The following is a 25,505-nucleotide window of genomic DNA, read 5'->3' on the forward strand; positions in this document are numbered from 1 at the left end:
CTAATGGTTCCTCTGCCACTGTGCAGATCTGGGATGTGGAGGGGATGAGTGGTGGGGCTGGAAGAGAGGAAGGAGGCATTGCTCAGCTCTGGGACATGCACCAGCTCTTTGGAGCCATTCCTTTAACAGTATTTGTTGCAGAGGTGAAGGATGGACTGGCATGCTGGGAGCAGTTGTTTTTTTGCTGTGGTGCTCCCTGGTCCTGTTTCCTTGTGCAGGCAGGGGTGCAGGTGGCCCTTACCCTGAGAACATGCCATGGGTCTGGGCTTGTCTTTCCATGTTTTTCAGGAAGGTGGTGGGATTCATGGGCACAGAGCCCAAATCCCCTCTGTGACCTGAGCATGGAGAACAGTTGCCTGGTGGGACAGAGCTTCCCAGCGGGCCCTTGGAGTGGGCAGTGACTGCTGTGATGGGCCATTGCATCTGTGGGAGTTGGATCTGCATCCTCCTGTGTCTGTGGCGATCACAGGGCTTAACTCCCTCCAGCTGGAGGCTCACACCAGTCTGCTCAGCTGCCTCGGGAGGGGGCTCAGTGCTGTGACTCAGGAACACAAACTGTGAGCTGGAGTAGCTTGGGCTTGGTGTAAAGATCTACTGGGGTCAGGCAGAGCTCTGTGGCACAGGCAGGAGTTGGCCAGCAGTGTGGCCAGTGCTCCTAAGACTGGACTTGAAGGTTCTGTTCCAGAGTGCCAGGACATGGGTTGCCTCTGAAGCTGCTGAACTTTATTTCTGACTTTGGTCAGCACAGGATGTGTTTGGGAGCACTGTGATCAGAGCAGGCACCTTACTGCCTTGGTGTACTGAGTTTGGTGATGGAGAGATCCTCTTTGTGCCTGTGCTAGACCCTGTGAGCTGAACCCCAGCTCCTACAGCTGCTGTGGGGTTGTTCCCTTGGCTGGTGAGAGCACCCAGCCTCCACACCAGGCAGGACAGGTGGACCCTTTCATCCCAGTGTTCTGGAGCTGGATGGAGAAACATTTGGTGTGCTTAATGAGCATCAATGACTGGGGATCCCCAGTGCTGGGGGAGGTTCCAGGAGCCTGGAGCTGCATCTGGGTGATCCAGGGGCAGCAGTGCTCTGTGTGGAGCCTGCTGCCTCTCTCGTGGGATCCTCAGGACATGATCTAACTGTCAGTCTGCCTTGGCAGCAAAGACACCCCTGTGGAGAAGAAGAAGAAAGGGAAGAGGAAACATGAGATACCAGTGAACAGTTTGGATTTGGATCAGGATCTCCAGAGCCCATCTGTACAGAGCCCAGAGGAGTCTGTGGAGTCAGCTGACAGCCAGGTATGTCCAAAGCCCTCAGGTGGCTGCTGGTGGGTGAAATCCTGGCTGCCTCTCAGTGGGACCACAACAAAGGCCTCTGTGCACAGGAATCAGAGCACATGCTCAGCACTGTGGTCAGCTTCTGTCAGCCTGAAATCAGCTGTTGGCCCAGGGTTGCATGCACACTGCTTCCCTGGGCCCTGCGTGTGTCAGCCTTGAGTGTCCCTCTGCACCACAGCTCTGGGCAGCTCCCTTTCCCCTTTCCTAGCCAGCACAGGGGGGCTGCATGCCCTGCATCTCTACAGGGCTCCTCTACATCACGTCCTGGGGACTGGTGGGGCTCTGGGGATCAGAGTGGGGATCTCAGTGCTGCAAGGAGTGCCTGTTCTTCCTACCACCCCCATCCTGCTGGGGCCTGGAAGGAATTCTGGCAGCCCTGGGGCTTTCTCGCTGCCACTCAAGCAAGGAGGAGGTATTTGGTCTGTCCGTGCCTCCTGGCACTGCCCTTTTTCCTCCCGTGTACAGAAACGGCGCTCAGGACGGCAGGTGAAGAGGAGGAAGTACAACGAGGACCTGGATTTCAAGGTTGTGGATGATGATGGCGAGACAATTGCCGTGCTGGGAGCTGGGCGAACCTCGGCGCTCTCCGCCTCTACTCTGGCATGGCAGGCAGAGGTAGTGCTGGGGTGGGGCTGGGGGTGTGGGACTGGGGGATCTGCCTCGTGCACAGTATTCCAAAATGTCAGTGCTGAGGCTTGAGGAAGTGGTGGGTCCCAGCTTAAGGATGGGGTGGGAGAGCGACTGTCTGGGAGGGTTCAGGCTGGCTTTTCAGGAACTGTGAGATGGACAAGAGGCATGCTGGTCCAACTGTCCCCCTCCTGCTTGGAGACTAAGGCCTCTGGAATGTGTGACGCAGCTGGACATGTTCTACCCACTGCCCATGCCCACCTTTGGCTTTGGTCTCTGTAGCTCCTGTCCATGATTGCTCTATTATTTTGTTCCTGCCGGCTGAGGGCTTTGTAGGTGCCATGTCATAATTTTCTGCCCCCATTGCTGCTCTCCATCAGTGCCTCAGAGTGTAGTGATGCCAGCCTGACCCTTGCCAGCTGAGCTGATCTGCTGGGCAGCATGGCAGGGATCTGGGCAGCATGGCAGGGACTACCCAGTGCCACTGCGGTTTGGGCCTTGCTGTCCTTCTGCCTCTGCCCACTGGTTCAGTGCTGGCTGCTCCTTCCTGCCTTGTCTGTGACTGTGTGTTGAATCCTGCAGCTCTTTCCATCTTTCTGGTCACTGACAAAGCTGTCAGATATTAATAATGGTCACTGGTTGTTTTCATGGTGTTTCTGTTACCCTCTCTAGTCCCCTCTTCCCAAGGTTTTGGTGGGTATTAGCTCTGTTGATAAGCCCTGACCTGATGATCCATGCCTGGCCTGGGGCTGCCACACACCCACAGAACATGCTCCAGTGCTGCTTCAGCTCTGCCTGAAGCTGTGTCCCAGCTGGGCTCCTGGCGGTCATCTCTCCAAGTGAGTTTTTCAAAGCAGCAGGTGTGAGCTGCCTTTGACATGTGTCCATGCTCCCACCCCGTTCTCCTCTCAGTCCTAAACTTCCATCTCAGTTTTTCCTGCTCCAGATGGGTCATTAAAGCTGATGTCCAAAGCAGCCAGGCTGGATGGTTGCTCTGAGGCCTGCCCATCCTGCCCAGCTGAGCCTGCCTGTGGCTGCTCCCAGGAACTGACAGCAGGTCAGGATGTGAATGCTGCAGCCTCAGGGCTGCTTTCTCGGTGGCCTGGTCTTGCAGCTTTCCCCCTGCACCCTGGCTAGAGTCCTAAACAGCTCTTTGGGCAGTGCAGGGCTCCTCCAGCAGCCTTCAGATAGCCAGCAGTGAGCCACTGATCCACAGACCAGTGGAAGCCTGTGTAAGGGCTGTGGATCAGCATGGGAGCTCCCAGCTCCAGGGCACTGCACTGCTGGATGGCCATGTTCACACCAACCCTCTGTGGGAGAGTCAAGCAGAGCCCAGCAGTGCCAGGGCAGGTGCTTGAGCATAGGGGAACAGGCACTGCACAGTGACTGGCAGGAGCATTTCTGCATGCTCCCTTCAGCTGTCTTAACCCAGTTTAGGGCAGAGTTCCCCAGACAGGGCAGAAATCCTGCTCTGGGCCTCAAGATGGCAGCCAAGGAGCCCAGGCAGAGCTGCTCTTCCCTGCTCATTGCGTTGTGGTGCTGGGTTCAGCATCCTGCTCTGCCCTCAAGAACATTGCCAAGGCAGCAATCACCTCTGAGCTGGGGATGGAAGGGTTGCTGTGGCCCTGGGCATGGTCTTGGCTTTCCCAGACACTTCAGGATGAGTGGTGTGGGGTGCCCTGTCTGTCCTTCCCTAGCCTGCCCCATGCCATTCTTTGAGAGACTTTCTAGTCTGCAAAGTGACACCTCAGGGCTGCTTTGCCTTGGCCCATACTCTACCTCTGTTAGAAGGGAATGAACAGAGTCCTGTTTTCTGCTCTGCACTTGGCTCCTTCTTCTGCTGTACTCTCTTCTAGCCAAAGCAGAACTGATATTTCTAATGCTCAAGCAGGCTCCATGTTTTTGGTGTCCCTCATCTCCCCTGCATCTTCCTCTGTGGGTCTCCTCTGTAGCACAGACAGGCACAAGTCTGGCTCTCTTGTCCCTTGGCATTTGGTGCGGCTGATCCTGGCACAGTTACAGCCAGGAGAGCCTCCACCTCCCCAGAGCTGGCAGCAGGACAGCATTAGGGCCACCTGCAGCAAGCCTGTGCTCAGTGAGAGGAGCTGTGCTGGAGCCCCTGGGTGCCAGCAGAGGGTATCTATGGGTAGAAGCCTGCAAAGAGAAGGAGGCAGCACTTCAAGCCTGCCAGGAAGAGCTGCATGGAGAGAGGTGGGGTGAGGTGCTGTTGCCCATGTCCTGTGGCCATGGGCAGATGACAGCGTGTGAGTGACATGTGGCAGGGCCTGACAGACATGCTGCCTGCTCTCCTGGGGCCCTGGGGCCACACAATACTATGGGGCTGTATAACTGCCAAGGCATGACCAGAATGTGGCATGGAGAGTGCCTTGGAGCAGGAATGTGCATATTGGCATAATTCCTTCCTTGAGTCCATGGGCAGAAGTGCCCAAGCTCCCTCCTCTTCTGGGAGACTTTCCACTCTATCTGGCTGCCCTGGTGTAGCTGGAAGGACCCACACAGCAAACTTGACACTGCTGTGGCCTGGCTGACCTGAAGAGGACAGGCAGAGGGTGAGTGTAGCTGGGCTGGCAGCACCTACACCCTCACACCCAGCAGGGGCTCCCCAAGCACAGCTCTCCTGGCTCCCAGTGCCAACTCTGCCTGGCTGAGGGACTGGGAGAGGAGCAAGCAGCTGTTCAGTGCTGGGAGAATGCCAGGGGTGTGTGATGAGCCAGAAAAACAGAGCTCTCGTTTCCTGTCCCCAGGAGCCTCCCGAGGATGATGCCAATATCATTGAGAAGATCCTTGCCTCCAGGATGGTGCAGAAAGAGGTGAGTGGCAAAAATGTCAGTGGAGCTAGAAGTCCCTGAGCAGAGGATAGGTGGGACCTGGCTGCCCTATGCAGCAGGGACACGAGACAGCAGCAGTTGGTGCTCTTGCTTCTCTGCTGGGGTGCTGGGGTATGCCCAGACTGGCACCTTTCTGAGCTGTGGATCAATGTGGTGCCTCTCCTGTCCTGGGCACCAGAAAGCCTCTGAAGAGTCTGGCCTGGGCTGTTGCCCAGAAAGTGTTGGGAGTTCCCCATGCTCAAGAGTGGTCTCGTGTCGTGTTCCCCAGGGCTACTGCACCTCTGGATGCAGCAGCACAATGAGTGCCTGCCTGTCCTCACCATCCCTGGCGCTCAGTCCCTGGAGCCTGTGGCCAGGCAGGGGGTGGCTGAGAATGCCCCCCCAGCTTCTGCACAGCCTCTGACTGTCACTGACTCTCCTTCCCTTGGTTTCAGGCTCATCCTGGAGGCCTGGCATTTGAGACAGAGGAGTTCTACGTCAAGTACAGGAACTTGTACGTGCAGTGTTGTACTTGTGGTGCCTTTTTCTGTGGGCCCTGTGCATGCAGGAGCAGGGACTATGCACTCCCACCTCTGTCCCATCCCTAGCTGCAGCCCCAGCATCCCTTTTTCCTATCCCTGTTGATGCCTTGAGAGGCTACCTAGAGCAAAGGCTGGACAGTGTTAAAGGAATAAAGTAGGGATTTATTAAAAAGGCCTTCAAAGGATACACCTTGGGCAGTTCAAGAGCCTGGCTGAGGCTACACCCTAGATGGATGATGGGGTCATGAGTTTCACACTTTTATAAATTTTGGTCCATTTATATATTTTGGTTAATTGTCCAATTACAGCTTCAGGTTATGAAGTCACATCCTCCCAGATTGCTCTCCTCAGTTTGCTGTTTACACTTTTTGGGCCTGAAGCTGCAATGGGGTCATTGGTTCTCAGGCTGGAAAAGGATTGTTTTGTCTAACTAAACTGTGAAGAGAATTTGCTAACACTTTCTATGAAGTTCAGAGTTATATACTAATGCAGTACAGAATCTGTAATAAGAAAAAAAAAATACTGGAAAATATTAAAGCTAAAACTTAAGGCACCACTGTCCTGAGCCAGCTGTGGTGGAAAGCAGAGAAGCTGCTGCAGCTTCAGTGCTTGGTCTTGGCCTGATCCTGGGGCATGGCTTTCCCCAGTTTGGGTTGGCGTAGGCATAGGCATGGACTGGGCATTCTCTGGATCACTGGGAGATCCATGCTGCTCTGTGTGGTGGATGGTTTGGGACCAAAGGCCTCTTGGTCACATGTTGATTTTTTTCCCCCTGCAGCTCTTACCTCCACTGTAAATGGGCAACTCTGGAGGAGCTGGAGAAGGACCCCAGGATCTCGCAGAAGATAAAGCGCTTCCGGAACAAGCAGGCTCAGATGAAACATATTTTTACAGAGGTGAGAGTGGAGCACAGTGAGCAGTGGTGCCTGACTCTGAGCCCAGTGCCATGGCTGAGCAGGCCAGGAGCTGCCCCTGACACCTTGCTGCCCAGACCTGTCTGTCTCCAGGGCCAAAGGCACCAGGGCTGGAGATGAGGGTCCATGACTGTGCCCTGGACACCTCTAATGTCACTGGTGGAATTAGGGTGACGAGTGTCCCTTGCGAGGCAATGCCAGCTCTGGAAGAGTTGCTTGGTGGGAGAGAGGGCAGCATATAGGGCTGGAGGTGCTTCTGTGGTGGAGCAGAGATGCTGTGGGAGAGAGGGAGCTATAAATATCTGGGCTTAGGGCAGCTCCTGCCTGCTCTCCTCTATAAGCAGATTAATCTTGCTTAGTATGAAAGGTGTTCTATAATTTATCTTGTTGCTCCAGAGATAGTTGTTGGATCTCCTCAAACTGTCCCTTACAAGTATAAATCAGGCCAGTAGGCTATGAAAATTTCTTCTTTGTAGCTGGAAAGCTGGGGGTGTGTGTCAAATTTCTCACTCACGAGTCTGTTTGGGGTCTTTCTCAGGATGCAAAAAAAAAGCATGTGTTGGAACACTCTGTACCACCAACAGTTCAGCAAGGAGCACATGCTCTTTTCCTGTAACTAACTGGGGCTTGGGGAGTTGTGAGTGTAGAAGCCTGATTTTTCTCTTTCCCAAGCCCAAGGCCATGTCTCTCCAAGGACTATGCCAGGTGGGGCAAGAGGGAGGCAGAGACAGAGACCAAGGTGTCACCCCTTGCAGCCATGGGGTTCATTGGGTGCTGTGCACTGTGGTGGTCACAGCTCTGGATGCTGCACATCAGCTGAAGCAGACAGCTTAGGACTTGTACCTTTGGGCCAGATAGGCTGGAGAGGACATTCCTGCCTCCCAGCAAGGGCAGCACAGAGCATGTGACTGCTCTAAAGAAAGAGCTTTGCCTTCTGCCAGGTTCCTGCATCCTCCCTGCCCAGAGACAGATGTCTGTACCTGTGTCCAGGGCACTTGGTGTGTTGCACACAGCTAGCAGCATCCTGGGGACAGATGCCCCGCAGCTGTTTACTTGTGCCCATCTGTTTAACCCTGGAATCACCTTGAACTTGCCTCCTGTTTTACTGTTTGCCATCACAGCCTGATGAGGATTTGTTCAACCCTGACTACGTGGAGGTAGATCGAATTCTGGAGGTGGCTCACACAAAGGACCCTGACACTGGGGAGGTGAGAGGCTGCATCTCTTGCCTGCCCCATTGAGGGAAGGAGGGAGACGTGGCAGGATGCCTGGCCCCATGGTGTACATTGTGGGTCATCTCTGAGCACCCTGAGCCTTCCCAGCCTTCCCTTGCACAGGTTTCCCTGTCTCCAAGGGCCCTTGGCCCAGGGTGGGTGGAGGGATGCTGACTCTCCCTGTCTCTGAGCCTGTTTCCCTCTGTGCTGCAGGAGGTGACTCACTACTTGGTGAAGTGGTGCTCACTGCCCTATGAAGAGAGCACCTGGGAGCTGGAGGAGGATGTTGACCCAGGGAAAATTAAAGAGTTTGAAGCCCTCCAAATCCCTCCAGAAATCAAGCACATGGTAACGTACCCTGAGGTAACGTACCCGGCTGGCAGCTCTCTGCCCTGGGCGCAGGGACTGGCTGTGTCCTGCCACAGTCCAGCAGTGCTGACCTTGTCCCAGGTGCTGCAGTTCAAGCCCTGTATCCTCCCCTCTGGAGGTTGGAGGGTGGGTTCCAGAGGCCAAGCCCTTGCTATGACTCAGCTGTCAGTGACTGTTTTGAAGTGTTGTCCCTGATGTGCAGCCCCAGCAGTGGGATTTGGCCTCACTGGGCATTAGCATCTCCCATGGACCTTGTTCCTGCTGTCCCCTCCTAGGAGCGCCCAGCGTCCGAGTCTTGGCAGAAGCTGGAGAAGTCCCGGGAGTACAAGAACAGCAACCAGCTGCGGGAGTATCAGCTGGAGGGGATGAACTGGCTGCTCTTTAACTGGTACAACAGGTGAGGAGAGGCAGGAGCCCAGTGCTGCCATGAGCAGTCCTACTGGCAGCAGGCCCTGTGTGTGCTGTCATGGGAACAGTGAAGCTGGGGAGCAGAGTGGACAAATGGGCCTGACAGAGCAGCCACTGAGTCCTTCAAGTGCTGGAGCTGGCTGGCAGTTGCCAGAAACAGTGTATTTGCTTTAGCTTTGCAACTGAATTTTTAGGAATGGTTCTCCCTGGTATATATGCTGATGAGTCTTGGAGATAGTAGGGCTTAGCTATGATTCTAAGGTACACCTGGGCTTTTGGTACTGGCCAGGCTATTGGTGACTGATTGTGCAGCAGGCAGGTGGGAATATGCATGTTCTTGGCTGCAGCAGGCCATCAAATGCATCTTTCCCTGGCTCATGTATACCTGAAAAACAGCATCTTTCATGCTGATTTTGAATCCATGATGTTACAAGAAGTTGGCTGGCTTACCCAGACATATTTGGGCTGCTCTACCAAAGTCACCCCACGCTCCATGCTGCAGGATCAGAGGAGTGTGGGCAGAGGTGGTGTGCCTGACATCCCATCAAAGAGTTGGTGACAGAGTGGTTTCTGCCCCCAAGAGCCACCCTGACCTGACCCTGTCCATCTCTGCAGGAAGAACTGCATCCTGGCTGATGAGATGGGGTTGGGGAAGACAATCCAGTCAATCACTTTCCTCTCAGAGATATTCCTGATGGGCATCCATGGCCCCTTCCTCATCATCGCACCTCTCTCCACCATCACGAACTGGGAGAGGGAGTTCCGCACCTGGACGGAGATGAACGCCATCGTGTACCACGGCAGCCAGATCAGCCGGCAGATGATCCAGCAGTACGAGATGGTGTACAGGGACACACAGGTACTGACTGATGCACACAGCCCTCCTGGCATGTGTCCCCCAGCCCTGCCTTCCTTTACTTGGGAAGCACTGAGCTGCCTGTGGAGCTTGTTCATTTGGAGAAGGAAAGATGATATTTGCAGCCCCATTTGCTGGCATGGGCTCGGGTTGCACTGTGAGTGAACAGGCACAACTCATGCAGAACAGGGAGGGTGCAGCTTCTTGTCCAGGCCTATGTGCCTGCCCTGGGGCAGTGTCTGGTTTAGAGATACACAGCCTGTGGCCATCAAGGAGGCTTGCAGAAACCTGCCCAATGCTTGAGAGAGATTATTCTGGAGAAATTCCAGCTCAGAGTCAGATACTGACTCACGCTGATACTGTCAGGCAGGAGGTCTGACAGTGTGCTGCTACCCTGCAGGACTCAAGTTCTGGTTTCTGTTTCCCTAGGGTAACCCTCTCCCTGGGATCTTCAAGTTCCAGGTGGTTATCACCACCTTTGAGATGATCCTTGCTGATTGCCCGGAGCTGAAGAAGATCCAGTGGCGCTGTGTGGTCATTGACGAGGCACATCGCCTGAAGAACAGAAACTGCAAACTCCTGGAGGGGCTGAAGCTCATGGCCCTGGTGAGCATGTCCTGCCCAGGTTCACCTGGGAGCAGAGTGGGCTGGAGATGGCCATGCTGAGCAGTCAGATGCCACTGTCAGCAGCTTAGGCCCTGTGCCAGGTTAGAGGAAAACCATCTCGAGGGCCCCTTGATGGATGGGGCACTGGTGCCCTGCAGCCCTCACAAACTTCTTTTTGCCAGAGTGGAATATTACCTTCCCCTGTGCCTTCCCACGTGGGGGTGCTCCCTGCCAGAGCCCTGCCCATCCTTGCAGCCCAGCGTAAGCTGCTGCAGCACATGGGGGCAGTTGCTGGCCAGCCCTGCACAATACCTTTGGCCATGCTGTGTCTTGCGCCCTACATTGGGCAGGGCTGTGGTGTTCAAGATAGTTTCTTACTGCTATGCAAACATGTTCCTCCATGCCAGGGGTGGGTTAACAAAGGGATCAGTGAGCTGCTCTGAGAAATTATTTGGATGTCCAGCTCTTTTCCAGCCCTGGGAAAAGCAGCATTGCTGTTAGCTGGACCAAGGACCAGCAGGCCTTTTAGATCTTCCAGCTGTACTCAGCTTCCATCACACTCACTTGTAGCTGGGCCAGGCCTCTGAAAATAATTCATCTTGTGACTCCCACAAGTTCCAAAAGACCCTGTTGTTTCCCCTGACTTTGTATCTTATGTAGGGCCCTGCTGTGTTGTGAGCTTGGGTCAAAGCAGGGCTGCTTCTGGTCCCCCTTCTATGCCATCACCTCCCTTTGTACAAGTCCTCTGGGAGTCTCCCACCTTACAATTACCCTTCTTTTCTAGCAGGCCACTCCTGAGGACATTTCCTGCACTAGACTGGGCAGGAGGATTAGCCTGAGTAGGGAGTCCAAGGCTCTGACAGTGCTGGGACAGAGGAACTGGTGCACCCAGGACCAGCACCTGGTGGTGCCTAAAGCCCAAGCCCATGTTGTCAGTCATGGGAGGGAGAGCATTCTCCTTGAGGGATCATCTGATCCTCACTCTCCCAGGTCTTGGGGATTGTTCAAACCTCATCTCCTTTTACTGCACATGTACCTACATGGTGAACCTCTAAGAGAAGCTCCTCTTTGTTCCCAGTGCTCAGTCATACCTGTCCCTGCTAAGTTTGGAGCACCCTGCTGAGACTGTCCCTAGCAGCAGGCCACTGCTGCCCCTCGGTGTCCCATGGCTCTGTGTGGTGCTCCCTCTTGCTCTGTCTGAGCCCTGAAGACAAACATCCTGCCCCCAGCTGCACAGGAGCTTGGGCTCTGTCAGCGTCCCTGTCCAGCGCCAGCACAGGCCTACCCAACGCTCTTGTGCCAGGGCAGGGCTGAAGCCTGGGAGCAGTGTGAGATCTTGAGTTTGGCTGTTGTTGCACAGAGCTGGACTGGAACGTGTGCATGGGAGTGTCCTGGGAGCCACAAGACAGTGTTGTGTGGCAGTGGCTCAGTCAGGGTTGTCACCATGGCCAGGGAAGCCTCTCAGTGTGTATGTGGTCCCAGGCCATCCAAAGTGCTTCTTAGGCTGGAAGACAAGAAGCATTGTGCTCTTGGGACATCTTCAACCCCAGCTAATGGGGTTGAGCCCTCAACCTGTTTTCTCTGTGTTCCCAGGAGCACAAGGTGCTGCTAACAGGGACCCCCCTGCAGAACTCAGTAGAGGAGCTCTTCAGCCTCCTAAATTTTCTGGAGCCACAGCAGTTCCCCTCAGAGACAGCCTTCCTGGAAGAGTTTGGAGACCTGAAGACAGAGGAGCAGGTACTGGAGGAATGATACCAGTGACTTAGCACAGGCCACTAGGACACCTGGTGACCAAACCAGACATGCTTTCAGACATGTACTTCATGGAAGTGGATAGGACTCCTCATACCAGGAGAAGCAAAGTTGTGACAGAGCCCCAATGCTGTTCTGGGGAGAGGAGACCTGCCCCTGCCAAGGCAGTGGTCTGCTCCCAGCTGACTCCCTGCTGCCCTTGCATGCTTGGGTTGAACAGCTTACCTGCCTCTCCCACCTGGTCTGTCCCTGAGACCAACAGGAGTGCAAGGGGAATGGGGAGGTCAGTAGGTCCATGCGTCAACCCTTGTCAGGTTCCCCTGGAGAGCCTTCCTCCAAAGCTCTCCTTGAGTGTGGGTCCTGGGAAGCTGCTTAGTTGCCTGGACTGTCTCACTGCCTTTTGAATGTGGAAATTGTACAAAGATTGTCATTCTGTGGGAGCAGGCACAGGCACATGAAGCAACCACCATCTCAGCTACCGTCTAAAGTCTCAGCTCTCCTCCTGCATCAGACACTAAGGCTGCTGGCAGCAGAGGCATGTGGAGCTCATAGCCTGGGACTGGTCATGCCTGCCCCAAGGACCCCAGGCCCTGAAGTTGTCCTGGCTGGCTGCTGAGCAGCTGCTCTAGTCACCTGTAGTGGGTTTGCAGCATGGGGAGGCTCCAGTCTAGCAGACCCCTCTGCTGGCCCATGTGCTTCCGTGCAGGGAGGGCAGTGAGTGTCTGTGCTTGCTCTGCAGGTGAAGAAGCTGCAGTCCATCCTCAAGCCCATGATGCTGCGACGGCTGAAGGATGATGTAGAGAAGAATCTGGCACCCAAGCAGGAGACCATCATTGAGGTGGAGCTGACCAATATCCAGAAGAAATACTACCGGGCCATCCTGGAGAAGAATTTCTCCTTCCTCTCCAAGGGTGCCAACCAGCACAATATGCCCAACCTCATCAATACCATGATGGAGCTGCGCAAGTGCTGCAATCACCCATACCTCATCAATGGTGAGGGCTGTGCACAGAAGTGTGGGGGGGACACACAAGTATCACTGCAACATTTACTGTTCACTCCCAACAGAGCTTGCCTACCTGGGGAGCTAGCTCAGGCCTTGTGCCATCTGCTGATGATGTGGCAGAGCTCTGTCCTGTTGCTTTCCCAGGCAGCCCAGCTCCCTCCAAGGGCTGCTTGCTGATGGGCACCTTAGGGTCTCCTGAGGCTCACTGTGTTTGGGGGTGTTCCAACACAGGACCAGTGTCCCAGCCTGACTTACTGTGCCAAGAGCTGATGTGAGCCCTACAGAAGTTTAGTCCCAGGAGTGGAGGGTCTGCAGGAGGTCTCTAGCCAGCCTCCCTAGCTCTGACTGCATGGATTCTGTTGGTCATGTGGTCCTTTGCTGATGCCCTGGGCAGCTGCACTGCCAGGCTTGCCAAGAGCTCACACCCCTTTTCACCTGGCAGGGGCAGAGGAGAAGATCCTGGAAGACTTCCGCAAAACACACTGCCCAGAGGCACCAGACTTCCAGCTGCAGGCGATGATCCAGGCAGCTGGGAAGCTGGTGCTCATTGATAAGCTGCTTCCCAAGCTGATTGCTGGTGGGCACAAGGTGCTCATCTTCTCGCAGATGGTGCGCTGCCTTGACATCCTGGAGGACTATCTCATCCAGAGACGGTTAGTACAGGCTCCAGCATTCACCACGGCTCCTTCCACACTACCTCCATGTACTCTACATGGAGTGGCAACAGCACAGGGTGGGGATTTGGCCATTCCATGCCCACATACTGATGGATCTGTTTTACCATGTACTACTGGTGGCTGTGGAGACCGCAGAGCTAAGCACTTCAGATCTGTCATTCTGTGTAGTCTAGGGCTAGTCCTCAGAGTGACCAGGTAAAAGTAGATCCTTCCCTTGGTCCTGGTTCCCATGAGCCCCATATACATGCACCATGCATGGGGTTATGATGATTTTGTTATCATAAGAGGCACAACTTTTGGGAACAGCCACAGTGCACACAGGCTGATGGGGCCTGCGCCTCCACCTGGGCACAGGTCCTGCCAGTAAGTCCTGGCTGGTGTGCCCACACAGCCTGGAAGAAGGAGCAGAAAGGGATTTGAAGGCCACAGACTCTTGGGACCCTGCTGTGATTCTGCTCTAAGCTCTCCCTCTCTTGAGCAGGTACACCTATGAGCGCATTGATGGGCGAGTGCGTGGCAACCTGCGCCAGGCTGCCATCGACCGCTTCTGCAAGCCCGACTCGGATCGCTTTGTCTTCCTCCTGTGCACGCGGGCAGGCGGGCTGGGCATCAACCTGACCGCTGCTGACACCTGCATCATCTTCGACTCCGACTGGAACCCACAGAATGACCTGCAGGTAATGGGCTGGGCAGGGCCAGGCTGTCAGGAGGTCCTGAGGCACAACTTCTATCACTTGTGCCAGGCAGGGACAACAGGGCAGCAGCACCAGCTGTACTGGGCAGGAGGTACCAGTCAGCATGGCTGGCAGGAATGTGGGCAGGGAGAACAAGACATGGGAGAGATCACAGTGTGGCTCTGAAAACATGAATGTGCCACAGAGCAGGCAACACTGTGTCCCTACCTGTTTTTGGAGTGGGTGCAGTGTTGTGTGCCACATCTGTAGAGAGCCAAGGCTCCAGCCTTAACCCTGTGTCCTTGCCTGAGGGTGCTGGGATCTCTCATTCCTGCTCCACAGCTGTGGAGGCTGTGCCAGACCCTGCCATGTCAGCCACAGGCAGGGAATGAGAGTGCTGTGGTGGATGGGAGGTGCTGTGGGTTAGGTGGGTGAGTGTAGATGCTGATGCAGAGTACCACAAGCCACATGGTCCTCATCCAGCTGGGCTCCCTGCGCTGACACTGTACCCTCTGCACCGACAGGCTCAAGCTCGCTGCCATCGCATTGGGCAGAGCAAGGCTGTGAAGGTCTATCGCCTCATCACCAGGAACTCCTATGAGCGGGAGATGTTCGACAAGGCCAGCCTGAAGCTGGGCCTGGATAAAGCTGTGCTGCAGGACATCAACCGCAAGGGCAGCACCAATGGGGTAGGTTGGCTGCTGGAGCGGGGCCAGGTGGGAGCCTCTGCAGGACATCTCTCCTCCTCCCCCTGCAAGTCACTGCCAGGTCAGAGCAGGGACTCAGCAGCCTTTGGGGAGGATAGGGGACGTGCCATGGGGATAGGGGACGTGTGATGCTGTGTCCGGAGTGGTGTGGGCTGAATTTCCTGACAGTCCCTCAGGAAGAGTTTTGAAGTGACCTCTTTGCTTTAACAGCAGCAAGTCTGGATTGGCTTAGGGCCCTTTCTTCTGAAGCAGAGGGAGGAGCCTTCTCCTGTTGTGCAGTGGTCATAGTTGCTGGCCAGGTTGGTGATGCCCCTGTGCTTTGGGCAGGTTCAGCAGCTCTCCAAGATGGAGGTGGAGGACCTGCTGCGGAAGGGTGCCTACGGTGCACTCATGGATGAGGAGGATGAGGGGTCAAAGTTCTGTGAGGAAGACATTGATCAGATCCTCCAGCGCAGGACACAGACCATCACGATCCAGTCTGAGGGAAAGGGCTCCACATTTGCAAAGGTATGCTGTGCTCCAGTGGGAGGGAAGGGGGATTTCCCTCAGGGGCGGAGGAACGGGAACATGCAGGGCAGTAGTGGTCAGCCAGCCTCCTACCTGTGTGTGGAGACCTGTCCGGCCTCCTACCTGTGTGTGTGGAGACCTGTCCAGCCTCCTACTTGTGTATGGAGACATGTCCACGTGGTGGCCAAGCCCTGCTGTCTCAGTGTGCCAGTGAGACCTGAGGCTGTGCTGGGGCTGGTGTGGTCTCCTGTCTCTCTGATGGTCAGTAGAGTATTGAGGAGGGGCCACCAGCCTGGCAGGTGCCTAGAAGGGTTCAGCCATGAGGGCTGGATGGTGGCAGGACCCAGCTGCTGGGCTGCATGATGCCCAAAGCCAGGTGCTGCTGTGCCATGGAAGCTGTGTACTGTGGGGCCTGACAAAACCCCCAGAGCTCTGTGCTATGCTCTGGCTAGTGCCTGCTGGGACCACTAAGGGCCCTCCTCTTCTTGCACAACCCAGCCTCCATTTACAGTGGGTCAGGCATGACTGCAAAACAGAGGAGTTCAGCTCCCTCAGGCAAACAAAGAACCCTCTGGCATGTAGCAGCTTAGAGTGTAACATCCCATAGCAGCAAGACTGTGCACTCAGACTGGCATTGGGGGATCTCTGTATGGGAGAAGGCACACCTGGATGGTGGGTTGCACCCCGTTCACTCCTCTTCTTTCTCTCCTAGGCCAGCTTTGTAGCATCAGGAAACAGAACTGACATTTCCTTAGATGACCCCAACTTCTGGCAGAAGTGGGCCAAGATAGCAGAGCTCGATACAGATGCCAAGAATGAGAAGGTAGGATGCAGTTTGTGGCCCGTGTGCCCTGCAACTGATCTGACACCATGTGGCCTGGTGTCCAAGTGTCCAGGGTGCTGCATGCTTCCTCTAGGCTCTTGAAGAGGTTTGTGTTGGGCATCAAGAATTACTGCAAGGGAAGATTGACCCACAAAGGCTAAAGCCCTGATTTATTTAGCCACATGTTGGTCTGTGTCTCCCTGATCTTTCACGGTACTCAGTCTGTACTCCTAGCTACTCCCAACAATCTCACCCTCTGCTTGAGAGCATTGTCCAAATGCTCCTTGAGCTCTGGCAGCCTTGGGGCTATGCCCATTCCCTGGGGAGCCTGTTCAATGCCCAACTACCCTTTGGGGAAAGAACCTTTTCCTGATGCAGCTCCAGTCATTCCCGTGGGTCCTGTTCCTGGTCACAGAGAATATAGATTGGAGCTGCCCCTCTGCTCTCTCTCCTGAGGGCAGACTGGTGCCTCTGCCTGTCAGAAGGTAGGAGGGGACAGATGGGATCCCAGTGCTCTGCTGGCCCTGCTGAGGTGATGGGCTTGGCTGCAGCTCAGGTCTCTCTTCCCAGCTCCTCCACCAGGCACAGGGTGCTGCCACTGGCTCCAGTGCGGCCCCAAGGCTGCCATAATTCCAACTAAGGCAGCAGTGCTGTAAGAGATGGTTTTACACAGCAGCAGGAGGGAGGTCCTGCAACTCTGCAGAGCTCACTGCTCAAGCTGGAGTGATGGGAGAGTGTGTGTGTGTGTGTGTGTGTGTGTGTGTGTGTGTGTGTGTGTGTGTGTGTGTGATATGTGCCTGAAATCCAGGCAGATTTACATTACATTAATTCATTCATCAGGGTGGGGTAAGGAGAGGGAGCAGGTACATGCTATTTAATTTCATACTGCTTCCTGCTGCACCTTCTTGGAAGCTGCTTTTCCTGTTCCAGCCCACCTGTCCCCCTGACACAGAGATTACACTGCCTAGAGCACAGTGCTTGGCGCAGGCACTGAAGAGAGGGCCAGGAGTGACTCAGAGCTGAGTCAGCTGCTGGCAGTCAGACATTTGGACACAGAAGGGGACTGATTTTAGCCTGTCATCAGTCAGGCTGAATTTTGTGCTGGTCAGGAGTTGTCACTTGTGCAGGCAGAACTGCACACAGGTAACTTGAAGCAGGCATCCTAGTGGGAAGGTGATGGTCAGCCGCAGGACTGGCAAGCCAAGAGCCAGAGGCTGAGCAGAGCCCAGGTGACAGGAGCCAGAAGAGCACATAAAAGTGTTTCTGCCTGTACCTGAGAGTGCTCTCTGCTCTGTCCATCACAGGAGAGCCTGGTCATCGACAGACCCCGGGTGCGGAAGCAAACCAAGCACTACAACTCCTTCGAGGAGGACGAGCTGATGGAGTTCTCTGAGCTGGACAGTGACTCGGATGAGCGACCCACGCGCTCACGGCGCTTCAACGAGAAGACGCGGCGGTACCTGCGGGCTGAGTGCTTCCGTGTGGAGAAGAACCTGCTCATATTTGGGTGAGTCTCACCCATGTGAGAGCACAGCCACAGCCTCCAGCTGCCCCAGTGCCCATGTGCACCCGTTGGCTGCACCAGCTACTTCCTGCCTGTCCTGCTTGCTGTGTTGCCTCCTTCCAGCCGTGACCCCGCTGGTGGGACCTGGGCTCTGAGTGAATGTTTGGGATGGAAGAAGAGTTAGCAGGACAAAGCTGGCAATTGGCACTTCCAGAGTCTGCTCCTGCTTCTTCCCTGTTCAGTCCTGCAAACCTCTCTCCGTCTCTGCTCCTGTAATGTGTGGGCAAAACGTCCCCGTCTAGGGGATCTGGCAGGGCTGTGCCCCCACAGGAGCTCCTTGAGAGAGGTGCCAGCAAGGTCTCTAATTGCACAGGAGTGTTCATTCTCTGTTCCTGCTGTTTCAGCTGGGGACGCTGGAAAGATATCCTGACCCACGGGCGGTTCAAGTGGCACCTGAATGAGAAGGACATGGAGATGATTTGTCGGGCCTTGCTGGTGTATTGCGTCAAACACTACAAGGGGGATGAGAAGATAAAGAGTTTTATCTGGGATCTCATCACGCCGACGAAGGATGGCCAGAATCAGGCTCTGCAGAATCACTCAGGTATTGCGTGTTCTCTCTGCCATTGCATCTGTACCCGCTGCCCTGTGCCAGTCTGTGAGACTGAGGCTGCAGAATTCAAAGCAGAGCTGATGGAAACAGTCTTCAAGTGTTTGTGCTTCAGCACTGCAATTCTCTCTCTGTGCAGAGAAAGAGGCTTCCATGGAGCTGACATACACACTGACCCTCAGAGCCAGCAGCAGGGGCTGGCTGAGTGAGGGAGGTTGTTTTCTGTCTTTCAGTGCAGAGAGAGCCTTGTGGTGGGAACAGAGGTGCTGCGAAGTCTCCTCTGGCCTGTGAATACTGTCGTCGTTCCCCTGCACAGGGAGGTGCTGGGCAGTGAGCTCATGAGCACCAGTGACTGTATGAACATGTTGGGTGTGATAGGGATGAGGTGATGATTCCACTCAGGGCATAGACATGCTCAGGCTGCTCCTCAGGGCCTCAGAGGGCACAGCATGGATGTGGTGCAGGGCCCTGCCTCTGCCTCTGGGCAACATGGGCAGCTGCACCAGGGAAAGCTGGGGGTGCAGCTGAGCATCCATCTCACAGCAAGTCTGTGGGTTTGGTCCTCATATAGACCATTCACTTAAGAGCTGGACTCAGTGATCCTTATGGGTCCCTTTCAACTCCGAATATTCTGTGATTTTGTGATTTCCCTTTTTTTTTTCCCTGTTTTGTTTCCCCTCGTCATGGTGTTTGTCCCTGACCTACTGGTCTGCAGTGCCTGCCCTGATGGGTGGAGGTGCAGTGTTGGTTTGTCCTGAGACTTATGCAATGCATAAGTGCTCCCCAGGAGATGTCTTCTCTCACTCTGTGTAGCAGGACCCTTGTCCTAGGCCTGGCTGTGCTCTCTCTACTCAGAGGCAGTATGTCTGAAGTTCACATGTCACATGTCAGATCTGTAATTGCATCTGTTGGCTAGAGGTGTCTGTATTCTGTTGTGTAGAAGTTCCCAGTGTATCCTCAGCTTCAGACAGGTCACCCAGAGACTTCCCAGCCCTGCTCTCCCTCTGGCTCTAGCTCTGCCTCAGTGATGGACACTGCAGATTGGCCTCCCCACCTGCAGCACAGTGCCTGCTCTCTGTAGGCTTCCCTGGGACTGGGGCAGCCATAGAGCCCACCCTGTGAATGAGGCAGCCACAGGGCTCTTTATCTGTGAGCACAGAGTGGCTGCTGGCTCCCTGCATCTGGGCTTGTGGCCTGGGACATGTGGTCATTACCTGCTGTGCCAGAGGGCTCTGGCTGACCTTGCAGCACAATGCCTGCATCCTGTGGCTCTCAGGACAGGTGAGTGGGGCTGGGGAAGGCCACAGTGTCCCTCAGGGAGTCAGAGCCCAGCAGCCATGTGCTGTTTGTTCTGTACTTGTGATCTGTGGCACAAGGTGAGTAGTGACGAGGCTGGAACTCTCCAGACTGCTTTTGATATCAGGGAGCTGGGCTGAAACCTGGGACTTATGTTCCCAGATGGTGGAGCACAGGGAAGGCTGTTTTGGAGTGGTGATGCTGCTGAGCGCCAAGTGCACCATAGTTGGTGCTTAAAACCAACATCATCATTTCTTTGGAAGCATCATCATTTTCTGTTTGGAAGTGTCCAACTGGCTTTTGCAGTGTGACCTCCAAGGATGTGGCTTTTGGTGTCTGCTCTAAGTTATTCCAGTCACCTCCTGCAATGGGAGTCACTTTGGCGGTGCTGCTTCCTGCTCTTACCACACAGCCCTGCCCTGAGAGCAGCTGGGAGTGGGCTTCAGAGTCCTGTGGAGAGCAGAACAAGAGTCAGAAGCAAATAAACTGCTGTGAGTGGACTTGATTTAGATAATGCCAACTAATGAACAAGCCATGGTTTCAGTAGATGGTCAGGATTGCTTTAGTGCAAGAGCATTGATTATTGACCAGCAGAGCCACCAGGAGCTTCTCCATCAACTCCTTAAAATGGCTCTTCACACCTGTTTAACCTCTGTGTTGTCTGGGCCAGAGGAGCAGCGACACCTCAGCCTGACGTCAGGAGCTGGAGAAGAGCAGAACACTGAGGGCAGAGCAGTGCTCCTTCCTCTGTCAGGAAGGCCTTCAGCAGTAACTGCTGTGGTTCCCCAGGCAGCCTCAGGTACCACTCGTGTCTGCAGAGAGCTGACTGGACAAGTCATGCCCCATCCCTCACGTGCAGAAAGGAACAACAAACTTAAACCCTTGCTGGCGCATCCTGGAGCTCTTCTCAATCCCACATCCATGTGATCACAAGGGGTGGGCACAGCACCCAGACAGTCCAACTCAGAGCTCTGCTCTGATCTAGCACCATCCTGCCTTTCATCCTGGAACAGGCCAAGCTGCTGAGGAAGCAGCATTTGCCCAGAGTTCATCAGGCCAATTTGGTGCTGGGGACAGGAGGCCTGGTGCCTGTGCAGGCCTCCAGCAGGCAGCTGGGCCACAGCCCTTGTCCTGTCATGGAGGTGCAGATTTTATGCAGGAGTTGATGACATAGTGACACTTTCTCTTCTTCACTGGTGTTACAAGACCAGACAGATGGGATGGGACTGCCCAGGCATCCTTTCCCCTTCATGTTTGCAACTCCTACCTCAAGAGCAGCTGCCCAGGGAGGCGGCTTATCCCTCTCTGGAGACTCCAAACAACAGTGACCCCACCAGGAGTTGTTTCCATGTTCTGCTGTGAACTCACACCTTATTTCAAGGTTGAACTCTGTTTAACTTTCATCTCCAGCCACTGGATCTCATTTTATCTTTGTCAGGCAGATGGGACTGCATTCCATTTCCAGTTGGTATCTTAGCACCCTTGCAGCCATGCAGTTTCCCCCTAGCCCTGCTCCAGATGCATGGTACAAGAAACAGCCCTTACAGATCAGATCAGCAGGTCTGCTGCTCTTTGATCATTTGGGAGCTTCTTGTTTGAACTCTTGTCCCAAAAAACTGTTCCCATAGAGTGACCTTTAGAGGTGCCTGTACTGTCTAAGTCTCCAAGGGCTATAGCCAGGACCAAGGTCCCTTCCCTGCTTCATTCCTTTCCGTGTGATATTTTTGCACATGGGGCCATGTTATCATTTGAGCTCAACATTGCACTGAGAACACACAGCAGTTTGGTTTCTGTGGTGATCCCCAAGTTTTTCACAGAGATGGACTCTCCCATACTCTGCGTTTGCCCCATGCACTTGCTCTCCTTGGCTTTCCAGGCTGCAGCTGGGAGCTCTGGCCGGGCTCCTGCAGCTCGCAGCTCTGCTGCCCCACCCGGCCTGCAGTGCCAGAGGTGCCTGGCAGCAGTGCCCGGCCGTGCCCGCGGTGCTCACTGGCTGCCACTCACTCCTACAGGCCTGTCAGCACCGGTGCCCAGAGGCAGGAAGGGGAAGAAGACGAAGAACCAGATGCTGCTTCCTGAGATAAAGAACGCAGACTGGCTTGCCACCTGCAACCCCGAGGTGGTGCTCCACGATGACAGCTACAAGAAGCACCTCAAACAGCATTGCAACAAGTGAGTCATAGAATCATGGAGTAGTTTGGGTTGGAAGGAGCCTTAAGGAGCATCTTATTACATTACCCTGGCCAAGGACAGGGATACCTTACCTTATCCCAGGTTGCTCCAAGCACTGTCCAGCCTATCCTTGAACAGGGATGGGGCAGCCATGGCTTCTCTGGCAACCTTTCCAGGGCCTCACCACCCTCAGAGTGAAGAATTTCTTCCTAACATCCAATCTAAATCTCCTCTTATAATTTAAAACCATTCCCCCTTGTGGGAGCCCACACTGGCTCATGGAGACAGTGGACTGAGGGCCTTTAGTGTTGGGAGGGTGGGAGGGAGCTGTGAAGGGCTCACAGCCCACAAAAGATCACCATACTCCCACTGCTGGACCACCCTCATTCCCCTCCAGCTCATGGAAGCCATGTCCTGAACAGCGACCCTCTGGCCAACGGGTCACAGGGATGGGCAGTGTGGTATGACGCTGCCTGGTCACTGCCCACCCTGCTTTGTGGAAGTGGGTCCTTCCATGTGGGAGAACACGGTGTGGAGCAGGTTTTGCTGGCTTTGCTGACCTCTCTGCCCCCCGGGACAGGGTGCTGCTGCGGGTGCGAATGCTCTACTACCTGAAGGCTGAAGTGCTGGGGGAGGCTGCGGATAAAGCCTTTGAGGGGACCCCTGCCAGGTAGGGACCTAATGGTGAACCCCTGCAAGGCTTCTTGGGCTTGAGAGCTGCCACAGGTGTCTGACCCAGCCACATCTGGGCTCTCTGCAGCTCCAGATGAATCAGATCCCAGGTCTTCCTCAGGCAAAACTTCACCCTCAGGCAGCCACCCTGCCTGTGCAGAGACTGCAGCCATAGCAGCCCTGCTGAGGCAACTCTGAGACTGTAGCACTAGCCTGGGTGCAGTGGGGACTTAGGGGGACACCCTGCAGGAAAATGCTTCTGTGTGCTGCTTGACAAATGGGCCCTTATCCAAAGTGGGAGTCTACAGAGACTGCTCCAAGTCTCAGGGCCAGGCCTCAGAGCAGAGCACACCCCATCACTGTGGCCTGCAGTCCCTCCCAGTCCTGGGAACAGTGGGACCCACAGGCTCTATAATGGCACTGAGTCTGCAGCCTGCCAGCTGTTGACCTTTCTGCAAAGACTCAGCTCTCAGTGCTTCTCAGAGAAGTGTGATATGCTGAACTTAAAAGCTTAATTTCCCCAAGTAGGGGCTGCTGCCTTCCCCAGCACAATTCCATCAGCACCAATGTATGTGAGAAGACACTGTTCTTTTGGGGTTGGTAGGTGTGAAGTGTTTTACCTCTAGAGATGCTGTTCAGGTCAGACGGGATCTTCAGTCCTCTGGAGACCACTTGGGTGGGGAGGCTGGAGAGAAGCTGAGGGCATCCACTGCCCTGGAGAAGGAGGAGCAGGAGGGCAGCAGGTTGTGGTGGAGCCAAGGCTCCAGTTCTTTGACCCCAGGGAGAAGTATACCCATGTCATGGTGGGGCCCCTGGCCAGCATTCATTAGCTGTGCCCAAGCCAGCAAGCTGTGGCTCCTGCCTCCCACTGTCCCTTCTGAGGAGTGCCCAGTGCCCCTCAGTGTCTGCTGAGGCTGGGAGAGGGGTGTTCATACCATGTCTGCCACAGGGAGCTGGATGTGCTGCTGCCTGACATTGACTACGTGGAGATCCCAGTGGACTGGTGGAATGCCGAAGCTGATAAATCCCTGCTCATCGGCGTCTTCAAGCACGGTGTGTACCCAGCTCTGGTGGGTGCTGGTGTGTGGGGGAATGAGCACCTCTGCTGCTGGAGGCAGTGTTGTGTCAGTGCAAGGGACAGAGCTGTGGCCACGCTCCACAGCCACACAGGGCCAGGACAGCCCTCCCCAGGTGCCAGCAGCAAGTTTGGGTGGGGAACAGGCACCCCACAGTGCCCAGGGTGGCCATGCCAGATCTCGTGGTAGACTCTGGTTTGCCGGGAGCAGTGTACAGTTGCTGTGTGAGGGCAAGGAGAAAGGCACAGATCTATTCTTGGCCTCGTCATGGAGTCCTGGTGCAGTTTCCAGGAGACACAGGGCTGTTGGCCCCAGCTGCACCCTGTGTGGTGGCTGTGCTGCTGCTGGCTGGGATGGGAGGGCTGACCTTTCCCTTTGCCTGCCACCCAGGGGCTGCAGAGCCATTAGCCACTTTTGGGAAAGTGTTGTGAGTTTTTGGGGGTGAGAACTGCTCTCATGGTAGAACAGAGGGAGTGAGAGCTGGGTGGGGAGCTGTGTCCCAGGAGTAGGAGGTTTTTGTGAACCAGACTCAGGCCTTGCTCTGTGCTGTCTGTCTGTCCCGGCTGTGGCAGGTTACGAGCGGTACAACGCCATGCGGGCGGACCCAGCGCTGTGTTTCCTGGAGAAGGTGGGCATGCCCGATGAGAAGCTGCTCTCTGCCGAGCAGGGCGTCAGCGATGGGGCACAGGATGCTGCCGAAAGGTGGGCAGGGGATGGAGCTGAGCTCCCACAGCAACCTGGCTCTCTCCTGGGGCAGTGCAGTAGAGGGAGGGAGCAGGCTGTGCTTCTGAGCGCAGAGGGGAGGGCAGAAGGGAGCTGGTTCCCAGTATGAGATGGCGAGGTGGCATGAGCACCAATTCTTTGCTTCTTGGTGCTGAGAACTGGTACAGCCGCAGAAGCTGTGCTGCCACTACCAGGGACTGTTAACTCTCTCACCTAGGGGCAGTGTGGAAAAAGAAGAGAGCAATGGAGAAAAGCTGGAGGGGCTGTCAAAACAGGAGGTGAGTGGGATTCATAGTGTCAAATGCATATCTGATACTGCCCAGCCTGCCCTGCGGTGCAGGCTTGGCTCCATCAGCTCTGCTGCATGGCATCAGGGAGCTAGCATGGCTGGTCTGCCTTGTTTGTGTCCCATCTTGTGTGCATTGCTTCTGCTCCCTGGCGCACAGTGTCTGCTGTGCTTCTCGGTGTTGCCTGTGGATGTGGGCAGCATCTTCTTCGGGGGGAGCTGAAGGGTATTGAGGGCTGGGGATGCCCAGGAATGCTGGTTCTCAGTCTTTGTTGGCTTCAGGAGCCACATGGGGCCCTGGGAGAGGAGTCAGGGATGTCCCAAAAGAAATGGCCTTGGGGGAGAGGAAGATCAGGGAACAAGGCAGCACAGGAGAGTGCAAGGGTTGTTTGAACAGTGGAGTGCAGTCACACTGCAACTGTCCTGAGCAGTGGCACTATGGCCTCTGTCACTGTGGTGATCTTTCCCTCCAGGCCCAAAATAGCCTCTCTGAGCTGTCACCTCTTCTCTTGTGTGCTGAGCACAGACAACATCTGCAGCCCAAGGGCACTGGACACACTACCCTGCCCATCCCACCACCCTGCACCCTACCAAGGATGGGTAGGCTGTGGGTGCTGGGCGTTCTGTGTGGGGTTGAGCCCTCTCTGATTGTTTCCTTTTGCAGGACATCGTGGCTGCTGGGGTGGGTGAAGCCAGTGAGAAGCGGGACGAGCCAGCGGCAGGTGAGGCCATGTCTCCTGCAGTGTGGTCCATGGCTTCCCTGGGTTTGGGGTGGCACAGCCAAGCCTGAGTGCTACCCCAGGCACTGCTTGGTAGGAGGAACACATTGCTGGGCTGGAGGGACATTCTGCTCTGTGTTAGTGGATGAGGCAGCTCAACATGGGGAGGGGCCCTCATGCACAGACTCACAGGTGACCCATGGATAGGCCCTCTGGCAGGGCAGACAGGGTTCCAAGTGATTGCAGCCAAAGCTACCCAGGGTAGCTTCAGGTAGCTTCACCCTGGCTTCCAGGGTGACTGGAAGCCATTAGTCTGCTCTCCTCCATGCAGTTGCCTGCATGAGATGAGCATGTGAGGTCTCTGCAGTGGGCAGTGTTGGCACATGCCGTGGGCTGACTGGCCCCATTGCTGAGCCGGGAGCTGCAGTCTTCTCCCATACATGGTGTGGCCTGGAGCCATCATTCCTACCCTGATCTCAGCCTCTGGACTCTGAAGGAAGCTAATACATGGTGAGGCTGTGAGCCAGCAGGCCCAGGAGGTCACATGGCCCCGTATTCATGACTGTGATTGCACATGCTCCCCATGGAAGGTGGAAGGTGGGAGGAAGCTC

The 25,505-nt window shown here is 55.3% G+C and overlaps 1 protein-coding gene across 1 annotated transcript in view; it reads left to right on the top strand.

Moving 5' to 3' along the window:
- The window catches only part of CHD6 (chromodomain helicase DNA binding protein 6), a 98,744-nt gene that overhangs the window by 56,499 nt on the left and 16,740 nt on the right, over nt 1–25,505 (top strand). The window contains exons 4-28 of the mRNA XM_066561789.1: nt 1,149–1,287; nt 1,792–1,941; nt 4,719–4,784; nt 5,237–5,295; nt 6,102–6,219; nt 7,359–7,445; nt 7,665–7,814; nt 8,096–8,217; nt 8,844–9,087; nt 9,514–9,690; nt 11,284–11,427; nt 12,182–12,437; nt 12,891–13,101; nt 13,607–13,802; nt 14,324–14,488; nt 14,834–15,013; nt 15,726–15,836; nt 17,141–17,343; nt 17,745–17,944; nt 21,259–21,418; nt 21,999–22,088; nt 23,040–23,143; nt 23,739–23,868; nt 24,107–24,167; nt 24,840–24,897. Of these exons, the coding sequence (XP_066417886.1) occupies nt 1,149–1,287; nt 1,792–1,941; nt 4,719–4,784; nt 5,237–5,295; nt 6,102–6,219; nt 7,359–7,445; nt 7,665–7,814; nt 8,096–8,217; nt 8,844–9,087; nt 9,514–9,690; nt 11,284–11,427; nt 12,182–12,437; nt 12,891–13,101; nt 13,607–13,802; nt 14,324–14,488; nt 14,834–15,013; nt 15,726–15,836; nt 17,141–17,343; nt 17,745–17,944; nt 21,259–21,418; nt 21,999–22,088; nt 23,040–23,143; nt 23,739–23,868; nt 24,107–24,167; nt 24,840–24,897 (3,581 nt within the window). The remainder of the gene's footprint in view (nt 1–1,148; nt 1,288–1,791; nt 1,942–4,718; nt 4,785–5,236; nt 5,296–6,101; nt 6,220–7,358; nt 7,446–7,664; nt 7,815–8,095; nt 8,218–8,843; nt 9,088–9,513; nt 9,691–11,283; nt 11,428–12,181; nt 12,438–12,890; nt 13,102–13,606; nt 13,803–14,323; nt 14,489–14,833; nt 15,014–15,725; nt 15,837–17,140; nt 17,344–17,744; nt 17,945–21,258; nt 21,419–21,998; nt 22,089–23,039; nt 23,144–23,738; nt 23,869–24,106; nt 24,168–24,839; nt 24,898–25,505) is intronic.

This window comes from Molothrus aeneus, chromosome 17 (genome assembly GCF_037042795.1).
Source record: "Molothrus aeneus isolate 106 chromosome 17, BPBGC_Maene_1.0, whole genome shotgun sequence".
In the NCBI taxonomy this organism is placed as follows: Eukaryota; Metazoa; Chordata; class Aves; order Passeriformes; family Icteridae; genus Molothrus; species Molothrus aeneus.